Below are 22,170 nucleotides of genomic sequence, written 5' to 3'. Positions count from 1 at the left end.
GACGTTTGCTGTCTTCGGCATTCAAAACAGTAGCCCCGTTATCAGTTGTGAGTCATCAACGGACGAATATTGGCAGATCTGTGATCACCGCCGTTACGTCATCATTATCCGGGGCCGTAAATCAGCATTACCGATAATCGCCCACTTTTCTTGACTCATATTAAAATTGTATGAGACGAGTATTATCTCACCTCCTTAGCGAAGTGGTGGTACTTTTATTATAATTGTATTATTTTTTAAGCGATAACGAGACGGGCAAGGTTTAAACCTAGTGGTTAGCGATATGCCCTGTCGATTGCAATGCAGTGGCTCTCAGGATTCTTAAAAACTTAAACTCCAAAGCACACCCTGATTCCGCTCGTCATAAATGAAATAAAATGAAATTATTTATTTTTATATGGTACATCCTATTACAGGCCAAGATGCATTGAAGTCTAAAATTTTGTATGCTTCGTTCAACTCTCAGGTTGTGGCTTCATTTACAGGATCTACGTTCTAGTTGATAGCCTGCTCAACCCCAATATTTGCATATTAGGACTTGAAATGTCGCTCTTGCAAATCTAAGCGCTTTTATGACGATACGTCACTCGAATGGTTAGCTCAGTTGGAAAAGCACTCGCACGGAGGTCGTGGGTTCGAATCCCGCATCTTCATACAATTTAGTTTTCAAATTTTATTTGAGATTTATTCATATTTACGTATATTCGACTCTGTGACACTGAAGGAAAAGATCGTGAGGTGAGAATGTGAAATTGCCCAACTGGCAGATTGCCCAAAGGGCGATTTCACCCAAAGCGCACAATAGACGCCTTGTTGAGGAAAAGTGCTCGTGAATTCCTGTACCTAAATGAATGTCTAACATTTTTAGTCCCAAATGAACTTGACAACGGAATTCAAAAACATTGCTATAGGTACATCATCAATTATTTACCCGATCACCATCATTTACAGATTATCATTAATTTTACACGTTTAATTGGCAAAAATCTCTATTTGAATATTTTATTCATTTTAGCAGGATTATGTTTTGTGACTATTACAATAGTGTTATGACCACCGAAATCTGCTAATAGGCTACAATATTCTTAATTAACTTGTGATCTTATGACCTGAACACATAAATATTATGTGTTCGTAATTTAGTATTTATTAGAATTTTATTCGATAATTAAGATGTGAAGTGACTGCATACCCAATGTTTACGTAAAAACCATTGCAGTATTATAAGGTTAGTACATAATAAACTTCTTCTCTCTCAGAGCGCCATTTGTTTCCGAAGCGGTAGTAGTATCTAGTATATTAGAAATCACATCAAAAAGAATTCTAAAGTAATAAATTTTGAGAAAACAAATGCCTTTTATGCCTTTTAATTTGATACATTTATTAAATATAGCAAAATCTCTTTATCTGCCGGGTATGTTCCGTTAATATGCCGCGAATACACAAATCATGAATATGGAATGGTAAATTATATTATAGGGTTATATGGGATACGTTCCTAGGTGACAAATTAAGAACAAATATATATATATTTTTTACCACATTGATGAATTATTATCTTCAAGCTAAGGTAATAATTATAATAATGATGTCGAAATTGTAAAAGTAAAGGAATCCAATACCATCGTATTATATAAAATAAACGCACAAATAACGAGCATATAACCTTTCGAAACTGCAATATTTCTTGACATTACTTTTGTTTTAAAATCACAATGGAAAATTATAAGGACATCGAATGTTTGACAAATATACTACGCTCTGTAGAATGTTACGCGTTGCAATACATGGGGTACACTAAAAGTTTTGCACTTCAAGCTAATCGGAACTATTTGAATTTCGAATGTTATATTTTTTGAAACATTGCAACCTTCTTAGTAATAAAAAAATACAATTGGCGGGAAAACATTTGTCAATTGTTTTTTATCACACATCAAACTTCAAAACGTACGCAACGAAAATGGAATTAAGTCGAAATGATTTTGGAGCGATGATATTTTATGATTTTAAAAGTTCTCTCTCTCCGCGAGACTGTGTTGCTCGTCTTCAAAATGCTTTTGAGAAAAAAGCACCTCCTTCCATTGCTGAATTTGAGTGATTCGGGTTTCTTTACACGACGAATTTCATGATGGGCGGCCTTCAAGTGCCGTCAACGAATGGATGTGGCTACTGTTAAGCGGCTAATTGAAGAAATCCTGTGGATTACCTATGAGACAATTCGAGGACTATTGGGGATTGGTATGAGCCAAATTCAGAAAATTTTACACAAAGAATTGAAAGTTCGGAAACTTTGTTTTCGTTGGATCTCTCATGAACTGACAGCGAAGCAGAAGCGGGCTCGCGTGGAATGGTGCTCACAGATGCTAATGAAGTACTACCACGGACATTCTAATGCTGTTTATGACATTGTCACAGGAGACGAAACGTAGATTTATTGTTATGAACCCGAAAAAAACACCAATCTTGTGAATGGGAGTTTGAAAATGAGAACAGGCCAACAAAAGTGAGGCAGGCGAGAAACGTTGGTAAAAACATGATCGCATTTTATTTCTCAGCTACGGGTCTCATCTGCACAATTCTACTTGAAGATGAAAAGAGTATCAATGCGGAGTGGTATTCTACCATTTGTTTAGTCAGGGCATTAAAAAAAGTTCGCGAAAGACGACTAAACAGCCGCGGTCTCCTACATCATGACAACGCTTCTTCACACACGACCAACACAACTAAGTCATTTTTAGCTTCCGAAAAAGTACAACACGACACCCATCCTGCACATAGCCCCGACCTAGCACTTTGTGATTTCTGTATTTACCCCAAAATCAAGGATTTGATGAGAGGTTTCACTTTTACCAATTCCGAAGAGGCAGTGATAGCCTTGAATCAGCACGTAGAAAACATGCCTTCAGATCTGTGGTCCTCCTGTTTTAAAAAATGGTTCCATTGCATGAAAAAATGTTTAAAATGTAAAGGAATGTATTTTGAAAAGCAATAAACATAATATTTTGGTTATAAAATGTGGTTTTTTAAGTTACGCAAAACTGTTAGTGTGACCTACGTATAAGATTATACACATAATACAGACAATTTATTTTAGTTATTTTGTTGTTTTTTTTTGTTGTTGATTGTTAGTTATTTTCAGAGTGTTGTGTGTTGTGGTATTTATACACTTTATAGTATTATAGAGCAATGCAACTGATATTGATAACTTCTATTTTTGTGCAAAATATTCTAGCTATTCGCGTTATTTATAACTTAGGTCAAAGGATTTTTTTTAAATTAACATACAATAGACAGTTGCCTCTCCATTATAGTTTAATCTCTCCTCGAAAGACATAGGCAATGAAGAGCAGAGGGCTGGCCCTCGATGTTTTTTTTCCGCTAAGTTTTTTTTTTTGTATGCAGTAGGAGGACAAACGAGCGTACGGGTCACCTGTTGTTAAGTGATCACCGCCGCCCACAATCTCTTGCAACACCAGAGGAATCACAGGAGCGTTGCCGGCCTTTAAGGAAGGTATACGCGCTTTTTTGAAGGTACCCATGTCGTATCGTCCCGGAAACACCGCACAAGGAAGTTCATTCCACATCTTTGTAGTACGTGGAAGAAAGCTCCTTGAAAACCGCACTGTGGAGGACCGCCACATCCAGATGGTGGGAATGATATCCTTACTTGTGGCGTGCATCCACTAAGTATTCATGAATAGAAATTCCTAGAATCTTTATAAAGAGCTTATAAATTTGGTAATATTTGTATCGGCTCTTATGCGAATTTATAATAGGTTTCTGGGAAAATTTTTATTGACATTGGTTAAGGGTCTGAAGTGTGTAATGTTTATTTAGATTTAGTTATGATAAAGATTATTTTCATAGTGAGGTGTGTTATGCCGGGGCGCGTCTATGAATCTGGAGTGAAAATTTGGCGAATAATCACCAACTTATTATTCGAGTATGTATTTTAATATTGGTATTTAACTCACAATAAAATGGATATAGATTTTACTGAATAGATACTTTTATGCGTTCATTTTGTTTGTCTTGAAATACTAGAAGTAGACACTAATTATGAAAAGGTATAATTTTAACACGCTTTTTATTAGCTTCGCCTGTATGTATGTTTGTTTGTAACCGACTTATTTGGGCGTGATTTTGACCCACTTTAAACTGACAGATTTCGTTCAAACTTCGTAGATTTATCGAGGACCGATGAGAACACATTTACAATTTGAAATATTATTCCATTTTTCAATTTGCAAAATAGGATTTTTGTTAATTTATATATTTTTTTCATATATCGTTAATTCATTTATCGATGTTCATTTTAAATTTCAACCAAAGCGTGTATTTTACTTTTTTTATATATTACATTTTTACATGCTGAAAAAGCGATCAGTGTCAAGTTAGTGAAAATTTCATCTGAGTCTGTTTCGAGATAATAATTTTATATGTTTTAACTTATCGTTTGTTATAAATTACTATGTAGAGCCGGTATTAGTTATATATGCATTAAATATGAACATTTATACATGAACCTTGTCTATGGTTACCTTAAATAAAAAAACGTAACTAAGCTTGCAAACAAAACAGTAGCTAAGTATTTAAAATAATAACTTAAGTTTGAACATAAAAGTATAAAACAAACAAAGGTAGAATACCTATCTTGAAAGTCTAATTAACCCGACCCTAATTAAAATCTAATTAAATTCGCTGACAAAAAGAGAGCGAGACATTTAACTGATACTAATAAGATCGTCAAACAATTACGGTTCATCCACGCCAGAGCGGGATGGAAGCATCCCCTTCAACCCGTCCTGCTCTAACTCACCACATCCTCTGTTTAACTTTTAATTTATACTCATTCCTTTATATCTTTTATTGCTTCGCCCATCGCGACTCCTAATGCGCCCGAGGTACTCCTCAGTCCTCTTACTAATTAAATTCATGCAACACCAAGCTTTCCAAACACCCTATATAAGACCCGCCCCCTTTCCCTACCGAGTTACAGCGACCAATCACAGCGCGTAGCGGCGTAGCCACAATGAGACAACGCTAGAAGGCGGTATCGCTCAGTCGGAGATCTTTGATAGAGACGTCAAAACGCCTCGCGCGCGTCTTGACACATTTTTATTATTATTTATGTCAATTAAGTTATTGCTTTTTCGTTTAATGGAATAAGGAATTGTGAAATTGATTGCCTTTCGCTTATGATTCATCAACGTCAGAATACAATCTGTAACGTGTTAATTTCGTTTGATTGATTGTTCCCCAGTCATTAGCGCTGTAATCTAGTTTTGTACTACGCTATTGTACGTGTTAATAACTTATTCTATGCTCTATAATCAGCCTTAAATTAAGCTGTAACCACTCGAGGAAGCGAATTAGAACTTATTGCATTTAAAACTAATTATACGTAATATTATATTTGTTATTTGATATCTTTTATACTTCATCATATATGTAGATAGTAATTTCAGAAAAAAAATAAAAATATCACATAAAATTTGATTGATTTTTAGTACTGGTAGGTTCGTCTATATTTGCATAAAGTTGGTATCTTATAAATTTTATATATTTTGTAATAGTTTATAAAATGATAAATTAGTAATTAATGATAAGTTTATCTTAAAATCTAGTCAAATATAAATTCTAGAGAATAAATAGTACTCATATCTAGATATAAATATACTGATAATAATAAAAATTATAGGACTTAAGTAGGTACTATACTACATTTATGAATAATATAAATTCGTATACAAAACTAACAAGTGTTACGAAAACAAAAATATGTCAATCTATAACAGAACATCTTTCATTATGTTTGTGTCTTTTTGTAGCGCCATGCGGCTAAAAAAGATTACGACTCTACCCATACAGATATATCTGTGTATGGTAAATCGAATGTGCAATCTAACAACAAGCTAATTGCAATCTTCAGTCGATAGAGTAAAGTCGTTTTTCGCGTGTAATTTTCCGACTTTACTACGGCTAGTTTTACGTATGTCGAGCTTAATTTATAGCCCAGCGTTTAATATCCATCTGTAGCGCAAAGACATAGGGTGTATTATTCTGTAGCATAGTATGTCTAAATAAATCTATAATATGAAAGAGGCGGGGAATTAATTTGGTGTACGGTAGGGGCTTGCTCCGCCTTGGCTGGGAAACGCCATATCAGTGTTGACGCGGGAGTGTTCGGAACTGCGTGTCCATGTGTGGTGACTTGTGTTGACGATGTCGATTTTGTGTTGAGGATTGTTGAGTATGGTGCTGGAAGGTGGACTACCAGCTCCGTTGCAGCTTTATGCTGCTGCGGCGGCAGGGTTAGGTCCGAGACCAGCCTGGCCACCGTTTTTACCGTTTTTTGGAGTCCCATCCCCATTTTTGGCGAGGCCGCGGCTGCCTCATCCTTTACCAGGGCGAGCGCCCCATGGACCCCCAAGTGAAGACTCTAATGAAGACGGCGGCAGTAGTAAAGGTAAGTCTTCAGTTAAATGGACAGTAATAATTATATTTTATTCAACTTTTCTGAATCGCGACCATTATTATTAAAAGTTGTGGAAGTTTTTACATATAGGTAGTAGATATCTACCTATCTGTCATTTAAATTTATTAATCCAATAAAATTAACCTATTTACAATAAATTCAAACAATCTATGGCGGAACGGCTTAGAGAAAAGAAATTGAACGCAATTTTGGAGAGTTTCTTTTTGCAAAAAATACTTAACAGGGTGTTTAAATAGTAACCTTTTACTTTGTATTTTATTTGTATAACTTTAATCCTATCTTTACATTATTACAAACAATATATTTATTCTCAATATATTTTATTTAAATATTCCTTAGTATTTAAAAAAAAATTCAGAAAATTTGTCAATAATATTTGTAGCAAGAACTTTTTGATCTTATTTTTTTACTTACTTAGATATTTATGTTTTGATAATATATTAATATTTAAATGTAGTTGAAAGAGTTCCATTACACAAACTAAAATAAATGATTATTCTAAATAAATAAAAAAATATTTCATTTTTATTTCTAATAAGATTATTATTACCATTCAGCGAATCTTAATAATATTTATCGTCGGTTTTAAACTACCTACAATATCCTTTTGTTTATAGCTGCTTTCACCTAGGTAGATAGCGAATACTTCCGATACGTTTTTTCAAGACGTTGAAATAATTATAAATTCCAAATAAAAAAAAAATAAGAAAAATAATAATGAATTTCGAATAGACCACAACCAACCACCGTTTACGATGATTGGCGGTTAGAGTGGATTGTACGCAACGGCATCAGATTGTAAATTACTACATTAATTAAAATTAAAGTTCAATTAGTGGCGCATTACAGAATGATATGGCTATTGGAGCAGGTGATCACCTATCATCAAGTGAACCTCTTTAAAAAGACTTGCCGGTTCATTGCTTTTTTGCACTCTTAATCCACAGAAAAATAATACCCCCCTTATTCATAATGGTCAGCTAACTTTATACAGCCGCTTAGGAGTGTTTTTTCTCATTCTGACTTATGTCAATAGAAGAAGAAAGAGTGAGAATTAGCAATGCTTTAAGTTAGCAGACTATTATGAATAAGGGGGTAGGTAAATAAATCTATATATATAAAAATGAATTGCTGTTCGTTAGTCTCGATAAAATTCAAGAATGGCTGGACCGATTTAAATAATTTTGATCTTGAATTATTTGTGGAAATCCAGAGAAGGTTTAAAAGGTGAATAAATATGAAAATGTTCAGAATTAAATAAAAACAACAATATTGCTTTATGTGTCCCCCGTCGTTCAGAAATCAAATTGAAAGAATAGTTTAAAATGAATAACTAATTAGAATCTGTCTATCTTTCTCAGGAGGTAAAACAAACTTAATTTTAGCTACCTATAGTTAGTAGATTTTATGTACGATTTAATATTTGTGAGGTCTGAGAATCGGTCGTCATCTATTTTTTATACCCCATTTTTTTTTTTATTCTTGATATTTTCTATTTACTTTATATGGCAATGCAACGTTTGCTGGGTCAAGTAGTAAGTAATAAATAAAGCCATATCACAGAGCAAATGTGATGCAGCCCAAATTTTAGGTTTTCCAAGAATTCTGAGCGGCACTACATATTAGTGGGAGCGGCGTAACATTTACCATCAGATAAACATCTCGCTCATATCGTCGCTTTTTCAGAAAAACAATCTTTGAAACAAGAATAATTAATTATTAAATTTTTACAAAAAAATACGCTGTCATCAAGGTAAATAAATGAGTTACGGATTGTTGAAAGCAAAAAACATATATTTTATTCACTAATAAAAATGATACTTAATTGACGTACCAAATATATACATAAAATAATTATTGTTCTAAATACAAATATTTAGAAAAGGGCCAAGCGCGAATTATAAAACGATTGACGGTTCAGTACCTGCTTCTAAGATCATTAGATAACTTTTGTAAACGTTTGTTATAAATTTATTGGGTTAATGATGAGAACATCTTTTTTTTTATAAAAAATAAGGGACGATACGAGCAGGACGTTCAGCTGATGGTAATTGATACGCCCTACCCATTATAATGCAGTGCCACTCAGGATTCTTGAAAAAATTCTGAGCGGCACTACAACTGCGCTCGTCACTTTGAGACATAAGATATTATGTCTCATTTGCCCAGTAATTTCACTAGCTACGGCGCCCTTTAGACAGAAACACAGTAATGCTTATACATTACTGCTTCACGGCAGAAGTAGGCGCCGTTGTGGTACCCATAATCTAGCCGGCTTCATTCTTACATCTTATCATAATATTGAGTTTTTCAAGAATCCTGATGGGCTCTGCATTGTAATGGGCAGAGCGTATCAATTACCATCAGCTGAACGTCTTGTTGATGAACAATCTCGTTGATTTTTTTTTTCAAAAATGTAAATAAAAGATAATATAATTCAGTTAATAACGCTCCATATAATAATTCCTTGCATGAGCTTGATAGAAATTTTTATCCTTTGGATATCATGAAGAGAAAGAAGAGGTTATCATCCCCATCATCTGGATGTGTCGCGGTCCTCCACAGTGCGGTTTTCAAGGAGCTTTCTTCCACGCGCTACAAAGCTGTGGAATGAGCTTCCTTGTTCGGTGTTACCGGGACGATACGACATGGGTACCTTCAAAAAAAGCGCGTACACCTTCCTTAAAGGCCGGCAACGCTCTTGTGATTCCTCTGGTGTTGCAAGAGAATGTGCGCGTACGGGTCACTTAACACCAGGTGACCCGTACGCTCGTTTGTCCTCCTATTCCATAAAAAAAAGAAGATCTTAGAGTGAAAGAGCAACAGACAGACATTATTACATTCACAGAATCAATTCACGAGCATAGGGTTTAGTTGAAGGTGGGTGATCAATACACAGCGCGATGATACAATAGTAACATTAGATATAATAAATATACGGGTAGAGCTGCTTAGCCTTAAAAATAAAAAAAATATTCTTAATAATTTTTTTTTCCATAATATCATTTTGGAACGACTTGTAAGTAAGTAATTTACATGAAGTTTAAATATATCATCAACATCATCATCAGCCGGAAGACGTCCATTGCTGGACAAAGGCCTCCCTCAAAGATTTCCACGACGGTCGGTTCTTCGCTGCCCTCATCCAATGTATTCCAGCGATCTTGACCAGATCGTCGGTCCATCTTGTGGAGGGCCTACCAACACTGCGTCTTCCGGTACGTGGTCGCCATTCGAGGACTTTACTGTCACAACGGACATCTGTCCGACGAACTATGTGCCCTGCCCAACTGCCACTTCAGTCTCGCAATCATTTAGGCTATTTCGGTAACTTTGGTTCTCCTACGGATCTCCACTTTAACTATATATCTATAAATTTTTGGCCTCTTGGAGCCCTTCTTATACACTATATTATATACCTAACAAAATCGCGCGGAAAAAGTTAATTTTTTTTTTTTATTTAAATATTTTTTATATACCTATAAATAAACTGTAATCATCATCTCTTTAAGGATTTTTTTATATAAAAATACCTTAAAAATCAATAGTTTTTGAGTTAGTAACGAAAATTTTAATGTTTTTTTTACATCTTAATTTGTTAGTAACAATAGCAATTTTTTGTGTACTTTCAAATCGATGAGCCATTTTTCTTATTTTAAGAGCTTTATCAAGAATTAACACGTTGAACTTGTTTATAAGGCGACCACGTAAGTCCATAAAATTTTCCTAAATAGCTTTATGATTAAAAAATGTAATTCTGTGTCGGACTAGTCATCGCACTTCACGTTAAACTGTGGAAGGAAAGTTTGCTTTCCCGTCGGACCCGGAAAGTAGGTACTCGAATAAAATTACAAAACAGATCAAATCAAATCAAAATCACTCTATTCATGTAGGTCAAGGAAATGACACTTATGAATGTCAAAAGTTTTATTTTCTTTTTATATTTAGTTTTCCTTTCTTTTTATATTTATCGCCACTTCGGAAAAGGTTGAGCATTAACAAGAAGAATTGGTAAGAAACACATTGACAGATTGATCTTTTTACATATAATTTGAATAACAATATATAACGTAAAGTGTTTTTTTTTTTAATGAAAATAAGGGACGAGACGTGCAGGACGTTTAGCTGATGTTAATTAATACGCCCTACCCATTACACAAATTCTGAGCGGCACTACAATTGCACTAGTCACCTTGAGACATAAAATGCTCATTTGCCCAGTTATTTTACTAGCTACGGCACCCTTCAGACCGAAACACTGTAATGTTTACACAATACTGCTTCACGGCTGAAATAGGCGCCGTAGTGATGCAACAAAAATACTCAAACGTCAAATAATGCTTTACACGAGTAATTCTAAAAAGTAAATGTAAATTAATACGTAAAAACAAGAGTTATTGAGTATTGTAGATGCCTCAATCCACACAAACCTACATACATAAAAGATTAAAATTAATGTTAAAACATGGAGCAGAGTTTCTAGTAACAGGATCATCCTGCCACCACAAGTAGCATTCTTTCGCCAAGTATATGCTTTAATTTATTGTTTACTAGCTGACCCGACAGACGTTGTTCTGTATATAATAAATAAAATAATGTTTTTATATGAATTTGTCAATAATATATCATAACATCAAAAATTACTTCGCTAAATATGCACCCTGCTGTCGCAATGAAATTGTTTCACAGCAGAACTGTCAAACCGTGCGTCAATAAATTCTCTCATAGAAATTATGTATGGACACATCAAAGGAAAAACAAATTTGTTGTTTTTATTTAATTTAGCAGCATTTCCCTATTTATTCACCTTTTAAACCTTTTCTGGACTTCCACAAATAATTCAAGGGCTAAATTTGCCAAATTGGTCCAGCCGTTCTCTAGTTTTAGCGAGACTAACGAACAGCAATTCATTTTTATAGACATAGATGGGATTCTCTTAGTCGAACCAACGATAAGAGCTGTCATCTTTTAACCAAAACAATAACAATAGATTTAAGTAGTTATTGCGTCATAATACGGCCTAATGCATAACGTATTCCAATACGAATAAAACGTAACATTTTTCAAGCCAGAGTAACTTTTTAAATTTGTCGCATAATCATTAAAAAAGTTTTTATATTCTTTGGCCGCGTTGAAACTCAGTGATGCGGAAATTGTTTTAGTAAGAACAACATTAGGAACTATTCATTTCTTTAGTAATAGCCGGCTAGTTGATAGTTGATTTTTGGTTAAATTGCAGATTCTCGATGAAAACATTTTTTCTTTAATCGTTTTTTATATATTGCACAAAATCATTTATTGTATAAAATCGTTGAACTTACTCTTTCATTCCTATTTCTGTAAATTTTTTCTCTTTGTTCCCGATGAATTTATCTATACAAATACAAGTTTCTTTCTACTATATATTTTACCAGTGAGAGGCTCCTTTGCACAGGATGCTGGCTAGTTTATGGGTATCAGAACGGCGCTTTTTATAAGTTTTTTTTTTCAATAACTGCTGGAAGACTTAATACCAAATAAATTAAAAGTGATAAATACCTACATATATTTATTTTTTTATGAAAAAAAGGGACGAGGCGAGCAGGACGTTCAGCTGATGATAATTGATACGCCCTACCCATTATAACGCAGTGCCGAAAACTTAAAAATCCCAAAATCTCTATGAAGCGCTCGTCACCTTGAGTCATAAGATGTTAAGACTCATTTGATTTTCAGGCCGAAACACAGAAATGTTCACACGTGCCGCTTAGGATTCTTGAAAAACCTCAAATATTCTGAGCGGCACTACAATTATTGCTCTCGTCTCCTTGAGGCATAAGATGTTAAGTCTCATTTGCCCAGTAATTTCATTAGCTGACCAAAACACAGTAATGCTTACACATTACTGCGTCACGGCAGAAATAGGCGCCGTTGTGGTACCCATAACATATCCGGCATCCTGTACAAAGGAGCCTCCCACTGGGAAAATTATTAGAAAGAAATTAGATACCGGCTACTATGATGCCGGCTAGTTAATGGGTACCACAACGCCGCCTGTTTCTGCCGTGAAGCAGTAATGTGTAAGCATTACTGTGTTTCGGTCTGAAGGGCGCCATAGCTAGTGAAATTACTGGGCAATTGAGACTTAACATATTATGGTTCAAGGTGACGAGCGCAATTGTAGCGTCGCTCCGAATTTTTGGGTTTTTCAAGAAACCTGAGCGGAACTGCATTGTAATGGGTAGGGCGTATCAATTACCATCAGCTGAACGTCCTGCTCGTCTCGTTCCTTATTATCATAAAAAATACTTATTATCACTTAAAAATATTTGTGTTTTTAAATCCTATGTCTGAAGTTCTCAACGATATATCTATTGTTTATTGTTTTCAAATTTCAATTAATCAAAGACTCACAATTTACACTAAATATTGTGTTATTAATTTGAGTCAATATTTACAAAGTATTTAAAGTGATTAAATATATTTTAGTGTAATTATGTAGTAACTCGTTAGTAAGAAAATGTCAACAAGACCAGTTGATAGAATGACTGAGTGAGTTACAAAGGGCGGGATCTATATTTTATTACTTTTTTATATAACTAGTAAATACATTATAACAAAATAATTAAATAATAATAAAGTGTTATTATTTATTATAATAATAATATTTTTGCTCTTCTTAAATGTCCCTGGGATGTCCATAAGCTAGGACATCACGGGCTGTCATGCCAAAAAAAATGCATGCTTTTCGAGACATGCCGCACTTAACGATATCATACACCGGTCCCTTGCGATCGACAATGTGCCAAGTCTACTTGAGCCGACTGGTATTACAAGAGACGATGGCAAGAGACCTGACGATATGAGTTTGATTCCATGGAAGATGGGCCGGGTGCTGGTATGGGATGCAACCTAGTCAGACTCGCTGGCCCCTTCCCATCTACATGGAACCAACAACAGAGATGGTGCGGCTTGTGAAGCGGCTGAAAAAACTAAAGGGGTCTAGACTCCGAATATGATTTTGTCCCATTCGGTGACGAGACTCTTGGTCCGTGGGGTTATATCGATATCAGGCTTTTTAAGGAAATGACAAAAAGTTTAGTTGACATCGCAGGAGACCGAAGAGTTGGCAGCTACGTCGGACAAAGAAATAGTCTAGCTTTTCAAAGGGGGAACGCTGCCAGTATCTTCAGAACCTTGCCTAAAGAGACTCCTTTTAATAATATATTTTAGTTATATTATATTTTTTATGTTTTAGTTTTAGGTTCATTGTTCTTCAGTTATTGAAATGTAATGTTATATTTAATTTCATTAATATAATAATAAAGTCTGTATCTAACAATGTAGGCATTACTACGCACATATTTTCTATTTCTCAAAAAAAATCTTGAAAAATACTGCCTGGATTATGTATTTGTATGTAGGATATAATGATATGCTTAAATGTATTGCGATTTCTAGGAAAACGCGTTTTCGTATCGCTAATAAATCATAGTATTTGTTGAATGCAATTACTAATTATGACAGTAATCACGACCATGTCACGTGACATATGACGTTAACGAAGGATCCTTAAAAAACAATAAATTCAAGCTCTAAAGACCTCACTTAAGACCTATAATATTAGATAATTTATATATAGTTTATTCTTAATAAGTTTTTATGAAATATTTGATATTTAAAACGGTTTTTACATTGAAAACGATTCATATAATGCAGCAGCATAGGATGTAGCACCTATTGTTATTATAACCGTTGAGTTTCTTGTATGTTCTTCTCACGAGCTCTTCTTTTTCCGAACATATGGCAGATACAGTAATTTAAAATAAATATTAATATTGACGATTTAAAAGCGACTAATTGACTTATAGTAAGGATTGATCTGCTGCACTACAACTAGATACCGCAGGCATAGTCGCAAAGTGGGGCAACTAATACTACGCCCAAGTGGGCGTACTCGAGCCAGTCTCGAGCAATGTATGACGTTTACGTGCCACATGTTCTCTTAAACTTTGCTTATAATTGTAACTAAAATGCCGGGTTGCGTAGTAAAACTTTGTAAAAATAATACTATAAGAAATAAGAAAGTCACTGGGATCACATATTACCGCTTTATAATTGCCAATTTCTAAAGTATTAAAATGGATAAAGAATGTGATCCTTAAGAAAAAGACATATTATAGCATCGGACTATTTTTACATTGAACCAACAACAGAGATGGTGCGGCTGAAAAAACTAAAGCATGCAAATACAGGGGTCTAGGCTCCGAACATGATTTTGTCCCATTCGAGGTCGAGACCCTTGGTCCGTGAAGTCCTAGCGATATAAGACTTTTTAAGGAAATAGCAAAAAGGTTAGTTGACATCACAGGAGACCCTTCGGTTTCAATTTCATACATAATTTTTTGACACACAACATTCCAACATACATTATTTTGTTATATCTGGAAGGGTTTAGACAGCGTTTTCGTTGAAAGCTCCCAGACGGCTGATTTTTTTCCGACACCTCCCAACAAATGTCGTTAATGTATGGAAAAATTATACTAAATCTAAACAAATTGTATATTAAAACCCCTCCTTTCCTCAAGAACCACGCCATCTATTGGTGAAAACAGCATTAAAATCAGTGCAGTTTAAAAATCACCAATATAAATAAATACTGTGTTATCTCTTAAGTTGGACCGAACTGCACTTAGTTTAGAAATTATAATTAAAATACGTTCAGTAGTTTAGTATTTCATCGCGGACAAACAAGGTGACACGAATTTTTAATATATTATTATCCCAAAGTGAACAACTGCCTTTATCATTTACTTAATCTATCTAGGTATATACATATATATAATGAAAATAGACTTCGTTTCCAATCGCGCCCAAACCACTTTTCGTATCGACATGAAACTACCACCATTCGATGCGAAATTTATCCTAGATGGTGTATGGCTACTATTATTTTTTATTGTATTTGTAATAAGGTGAATAAAATTTAATTTATTTCCTTTTAAATTTCGCCCAGCGAAGCGGGCGGGAACGGCTAGTGATTAATAAATGAGTAACAGCAAAGCCAAGGATGAACAAGCTACAACACAGAAAAAGCTGCTTCTTTGGTAAATTAAAAAAGTAATTCAACTTGTTTTCTATTCAGTTTTACACAAATTTACTAAGAGAATATAAAAATTTGCATCTGTTGGATTCAGAATTGCAACTTTAAAAATGTCATTTAAAATGACATTGACACATCGGTGTTATTAATTGCTTCTTAAAAACTAACACGCTTAAAAAGGTTGTTAAAAGTTTTATTATGGATTAAGAAGTATTCGTTAAAGATTTTTTTAGGTTAGAATTTTAAGTCTCAGTTTAAAAAAGTGTGTGTGTACTTATGTATGCATGCAAGAAGTTATACTTCTTTGGCCTAACGAAGCAAAAATCATTAAAATGATTTATTCCTCGTGCTATTCTATGTTTTTAGAATGTACAATTCTGTAAAAGTTCGTTGTGGTTCTTGCAAAGATGGCTTTGACAATTAATTATTAAATAATGAATACGGCTGTATGGGCTTGAACCCTTTGCCTGTTCTAATAATGGACGAAGAAACCAAAAAAAAAATAACGTACGAAGCAAACGTCAGCTAATTTTAGGAAACAACTTCAACCTGTCACTTTTGTGTTACAATGATGTGCGCGCATCTTAAAATTTCACTCTCATCATTTATTCATAATGCGCCTATAGAAGTATAACTTCAAAAATTTTGTGCGTTTAAGTGTGTGCCGGCCTTAATCATGGACGCATAAGCACGCCTACACACGACACGGTCAATTCCCGCGACATGAAAGAGACCCCAACGCCGCTATTTGACATTATATTACATCTGTCAACAGATTATATAAAAGAGTTATCTCCAGAATCCACATTAACAAAACACCAAACATCCCAGCCATAAGTTATCGCCACAATCTTTTAATAACGTACTATTCACAGATATCGCTCGGCTCTCGTTTGAATAAATTTAATATAAATATTAAATAAACGCCGCGGCAAGGTGCGAAGATTCTAACGAGCGTAATCCAAATGTAAGTTATTAGTTTCATGTCGATACCGCCTGCTGCGCGGGCGTCGCTCAAACACTCACAGCGTTTCGATTGAATCGAGTATCGACTCTTTTGTCGGCACTAGTCTTTCTATCGATAGCGCTGAAGTGTTACCCACGAAATTAGGATGTTAAATGTTCTGTGGATGACACATTACCGACGCGGCAGTCGCCACGCAATAGCGTGCTGAGTTTTTATACGTCCTATATTATTTTTTTACGAAATCTTTTTTGATATGTTCCTGTATTATCATTATATATTTTGATAATAGTCTGAATAATAAGGTCTTAATTTATATATTAATTTTCTACTTACAAGATGGGAAATACTTGATTGTTAAAAATTCGCCACATTGAAAAATCTTGTGTAAATATATAACTTAATTGAAAAATACTACATACACTTGTACCTAAATTCTTTACCTACTCCGTCAGATTTTTTTAACTAAAAGGTTCATAAACATGACGAGTATTTCATCCGTATTGATAAAACTTAAATAAAAGTTAACTAAAATTCTATTTTTTGTAAACAGAAGTGACGCCCTGACCATTACAATGCAGTGCCGCTCAGTATTCTTCATTTAATCCAAAGTTCGGAGCGACGTAGGCTCGTCATTTGAGACATAAAGTGTCAATAGTTTTCTAACATAAATAGCTACGCCTTTCGAATGATAATGTTTGTATATGACTGCTTCACGATAGTAAATAGTATTTAAAAAAAAACTAAAAAACTTTTTATAGAAAACCGTACTAAAAAATAGAAAATATTTCCTACTTCTTAGTTTGGTTTATTTATAAAAGCGTGTTTTTTTTAGTTTTTTTAAACTATTATTTATATTGTTGAATTCAAAATTCTGTTTGGTATTCGAAAATTTCTTAATATTAGATAAATCGGTTAACGATAATGGTTGAAATTTTAAATTAACGTCAATTCCTGCCTTATAGACGATAGATGAAAAATATATAAATTAACAACAATCTTATTTTGCAAATTGAAAACTGGAATAAATTTATCAAATTAATATATTGTCATCGGTCCTCGACAAAACCACGAAGTTTGAACGAAATCTGGCAGTTTAAAGTGGGTCAAAATCGCGATCGCCAAATGAGTCGGTTACACACAAACATACATACAGATGAAACTAAAAAAAAGCGTGTAAAAAAGGCACCGCTTGTCGACATTCTGCGCAAAGAAGTCAATCACTAAATAAAACCAAGGCTAGATTCCATCATATTAGCTGTTATAGTTAAGGTTTAAGTCAAATTTAACGGTAACAGTAACCCTGACTTTAACATAGACTGTGGAATGTGTTGCACCATCGTATTCCTTGGCATAGTTAAAGTTAAAAAGTGAAATATCAAGTCAATATCGAATATTTTATTGAATTTTGACAGGCCGCTATTTAAAATTAACAATAAGCTTTAAACGGCGAATATTGAACGGTTATTATTAACAGTTAAAGTTATGACGTCATCTAAAAATTGTCAAATGATGCAACTCATTTTTTGCTCAATCGGTACTTTAACATGTTTGTTATAGCTAAAGTTAGTTGTTACAATCCTGCCTTAATATTTTGTAAACATTTAAGTTTCCCGTCGGTAATTGAGTTCGGCGCTGCGTAGAAATATCGCGTCATATTGTGTCTTCTAACCAACATCAGCAAACCCATCAAAAGATGTGAATTCAATCTTAAGGTCTGATAAAAACTATTCAAATTCAAATATTTTTATTCAAAATAGGATGTGATATTACTTAATGAAAGTCAAAAACTACCACCCATCCCAAAATGAATGCCTCTGACCTGAGAAGAATGGGCGCAACAAACTCAACGGCATTTTAATTCATCGAAAAAATATGTTTACAAATTAATATTGTACAATTAAACTTATTATTTAATAGCCTGAGGGCGGTCACTCCATTCCCAATCTGTGGTATCATTAAGAAAGTCATTTATGTATTAGTAACCTTTACCACACAAACTTTTGTTTTGAACATTTTCTGGGATCTTGTTGTAAAACCATATACATCGCTCCACAAAAGATTTACTAACTCGACTTAGCCAAGTAGTAGGCATTATAAATTTATGTCTGTTCCTGATGTTAACATTATGGTTATGACAGTTTCTGGCAAATTCACTTATGTGCCTATGAACATACATTACATTATCAAGAACATATTGAAACGCAATAGTCAAGATGTTAATTTCTTTGAATTTTGCTCTCAATGATTCTTTAGGTTATAAATAGCGCGAATAGCCCTCTTCTGCAGCACAAATATTGTATAAATATCGGCAGCGTTGCCCCATAGCAATATTGTGCATAACACATACTAATAATTACAATATCTACAGCTGTGCTAACACCAAGTATTTGGTTTTTCTACAAGCTCCCTCCCCATGGCGCGCGCGTGGGGAAATGATCCTTGAAATTGGTTCCCTCCCAGCCCGGTTACATTTCGCACACCTTGACTTCACCACTTGACTGATACGACTTATTACTGGCGACCATTTCCAATTCCATTGTGCGCTTTTAATGGTCTTATAAATTGTGACAGAGCTTTTTATTATTAAGTGTAATGAATCTGAGAGACTACGGTTTGTAACAGTTCTACGGCTCTAATATTATTATTTTCAGAATATTTCTTCTATTACCCTCATTTTTTTTATTGTTTAAAATATATAAGAAACAAAATACGAAACAATTTAAGCCATCCTCATGATACTAAAGTGTTTATGTGTGGAATAGCGAGTTCACTTGTTCAAAATCAAAATATTTTAATGTTTAATAATTATTATTCTAAAAATATCCAATTAAAGTCGAATAAAATAACATGAAAAAGTAACATGGCTAAATTAAATAGCAAAGCGGAGACAAAGCAAAATAAAAACAAAGAAAAACAATAGAAATAATGAAATAATTAGACAATGAGACACCCAGGCTATGCTTATTAGTAATAAGCATTTCCTAGAGCGTATGGCCATATTCTAATATCGAACTTAAATTGACATTGGCTCGTCAACGCATTTGATAAATTGTGTTAGTTTTTTAAAATACTTTTTGGCGTCAGAATATAAATAAACATTTATAGCAACTTTGTAATCTATATCCAGCCAATCCGAAATAGGATTGATGAGAGTAGAGGTACTATATCGAATATCCGCAGAAACAAAGGTTTTATTTAAAAAAAAGATTTTTTAATAAGCAATGATAGACTTTAGACCCGTTCAATAGTATATAAAAACTATGCAAGGAAAAAGGGGAGGCCTTTAATCAGAAGTGGGATGAAATATAACTAAAATTATAAAAGGCTTATTTAAAACACCTTAGCTAAGTGACCTTAATCTTAAATATTTCCGAAAAGTGAATCATGTGAATTGCTTTACATTTCTGACCTTTTGTTACTCCATCAAGTGAATTTCATTCGTACAAATAAAACAATTACCATAACAGCTAAATGCTTACAAGCCACCAACAATCACAAAACAATACCACATATCTTGTAAAAAGACAAGCTATAACATAAAAACAAAAGCCAATTAAACCCAAACCCAACCGCGCAGCAGTAAAGCTAAATGTTCTAATAAACAGAAATCAGAACTAGTCAAAAGTACATCAATAAAGGGCAAACGCGGCAAGGGGAGACTGGGGTGAATAGAACAACACATCAATTACTACACCCTCCCCTGTTGCGATCCAATGGTATTTTGCTATTTGTTAATACTCGTTGAGACTTGAAATACTTGTACTTAAGTGAGCTTAAATATTTATTTTAATTTTATTATATTAGGGACGCTTACAGCCACAATCACAATACAGTTTAAATATGTGAATAAATATATAGCTACCACATATTGAAAAACAAAAATTATTTCTAACTATATAAAATTATATCTTACGAATTTTACTAAAAGTTTTACAATTAAGTTTATAAATAAAGTTTAATCTAGCGCCAACATTAAATATTTACTAAGTGCATATCTTGTACTTTTGATACCACATATATATAGATATAACATCGGGACTTCGTTTTTGTGAAACATAGAATTCCTATTTGAGGAATGTGTGCAAGAAATGGGAGAATTAATATCACGCGAATTTATTTTCATTGATACAAATTTCACAGCAACTGTAGGAATTTGGACATAATTATAGTGTTTACATTTATCAGAAATAAAATATTCTTATAAATGTTTAATTCAGGTTAAGTCAAATATAGTTTAAATTCGTTCAGATCCGTTTTGGTGATAAAGCAATAGATACATAATAAAAATAACTTTAATTATTTTATAATTGCTTGGTATTAAATTATATGAAAAAGAAAGTATCTATATTTACATTTTTACTTATTTTATTTCGTTGAAAATGAGCAATTTGTAACAATAATAGTTTATTTGAAGATTTTATTTTTATTCTACCACTAGACGTAGTTGAATAAGATTTACATAAATCAATACTTAATTTGTAAAAAAAATAAGCAATCGTTTTCTTTAACTATATTAGCTATACAAATAATAATCACAAAATATAATTATATTAATCATCCACTAAATGTAGCACAACAGTAAAATATAAAAAATATAGAATTATTAAGTGTAAATAGTGTAAGTACACTTAATAACTGTTAGCACCTCACAAAGTAATTAAATTTATTTGTAAAAAATTAAGTTGTATTTAATACAGCTGCTTTTTTACCATTGCAACTTAAGTTTTTGTCTTCAATGACTCTGTTATTCATAACCACGGCAGTTTCTATAAAAAAACTATATTTAACTTAACAAACAGATGATGGCGTGATTTGAGTCGTCTTGAGTTTATCTTTCATCACTCCGTTAGCGACGCAAACAATAAAATTGATTTGTCTCGCTTCGACTTATCCACGAACCGTAAACAGCTTAAATATTATATAAGATTGTCTATTGTTTTCTAAACAGTTAATATCTATATTGAAACTAAACGCTAGTATGTTTTGTATGATAAGAAATAGATAATATAATTTTATTAATTATCTTCGAGTATTAATTAAATTTTGTTCTAATTAACGATAATTATTGTTCCAACAAAGACAGATATTAATGTAAAAAGAAAATCAAATAAGTATATTTGTTTGCTGTGTTTATTTTTTGGCTGCAAGACTTTTTTTTATCTAAGACTGATTTAAAAATATGTTATTATTGTATAACTATGATGAATTTGTGATGGATAATTCATAATGCAGTTTTAATAACTTCAGCATTCACAGTTATATGATGGTGATTTTAAATAGGTATTCGTAATGTATAAAAAGTAATATTAAATGCGATGTAAATATTTTATTCCATAGATTTCGATCTATAAAATCATTTATTTATTATTATATTAATGCTGAGAATGTAGTATCACGATAAATGAAAGCATTACCAATCTTGGCAAAGCGTGACTAAGCAAACAATTCTCGTTATCCATTTCAATAGCTTATTATATTATGCAGCCTTAATATTGATAAATAATACGAAAAACTTTAAAATAAACTTGCTGAATAGCTTTTCACTAGCTCGAATGAATTGCAGATTAGTGGATAGATAGATAATTTACAGATACGAAAGTTAGTATCGCATACAAGCATCGA

The 22,170-nt window shown here is 33.3% G+C and overlaps 1 protein-coding gene across 1 annotated transcript in view; it reads left to right on the top strand.

Moving 5' to 3' along the window:
• Window positions 1–5,312: 5,312 nt before the first annotated feature.
• Window positions 5,313–22,170, top strand: part of LOC126969440 (homeobox protein unc-4-like) — a 70,162-nt gene continuing 53,304 nt past the window's right edge. Inside the window, exons 1-2 of the mRNA XM_050814865.1 lie at window positions 5,313–5,404; window positions 6,104–6,469. Of these exons, the coding sequence (XP_050670822.1) occupies window positions 6,256–6,469 (214 nt within the window). The 5' untranslated portion in view covers window positions 5,313–5,404; window positions 6,104–6,255. The remainder of the gene's footprint in view (window positions 5,405–6,103; window positions 6,470–22,170) is intronic.

Source organism: Leptidea sinapis, chromosome 18 (genome assembly GCF_905404315.1).
Source record: "Leptidea sinapis chromosome 18, ilLepSina1.1, whole genome shotgun sequence".
NCBI classification, from domain to species: Eukaryota; Metazoa; Arthropoda; class Insecta; order Lepidoptera; family Pieridae; genus Leptidea; species Leptidea sinapis.
The sequence above is the reverse complement of the archived record's forward strand: the minus strand, read 5'-3'. Positions and strand labels throughout refer to the sequence as shown.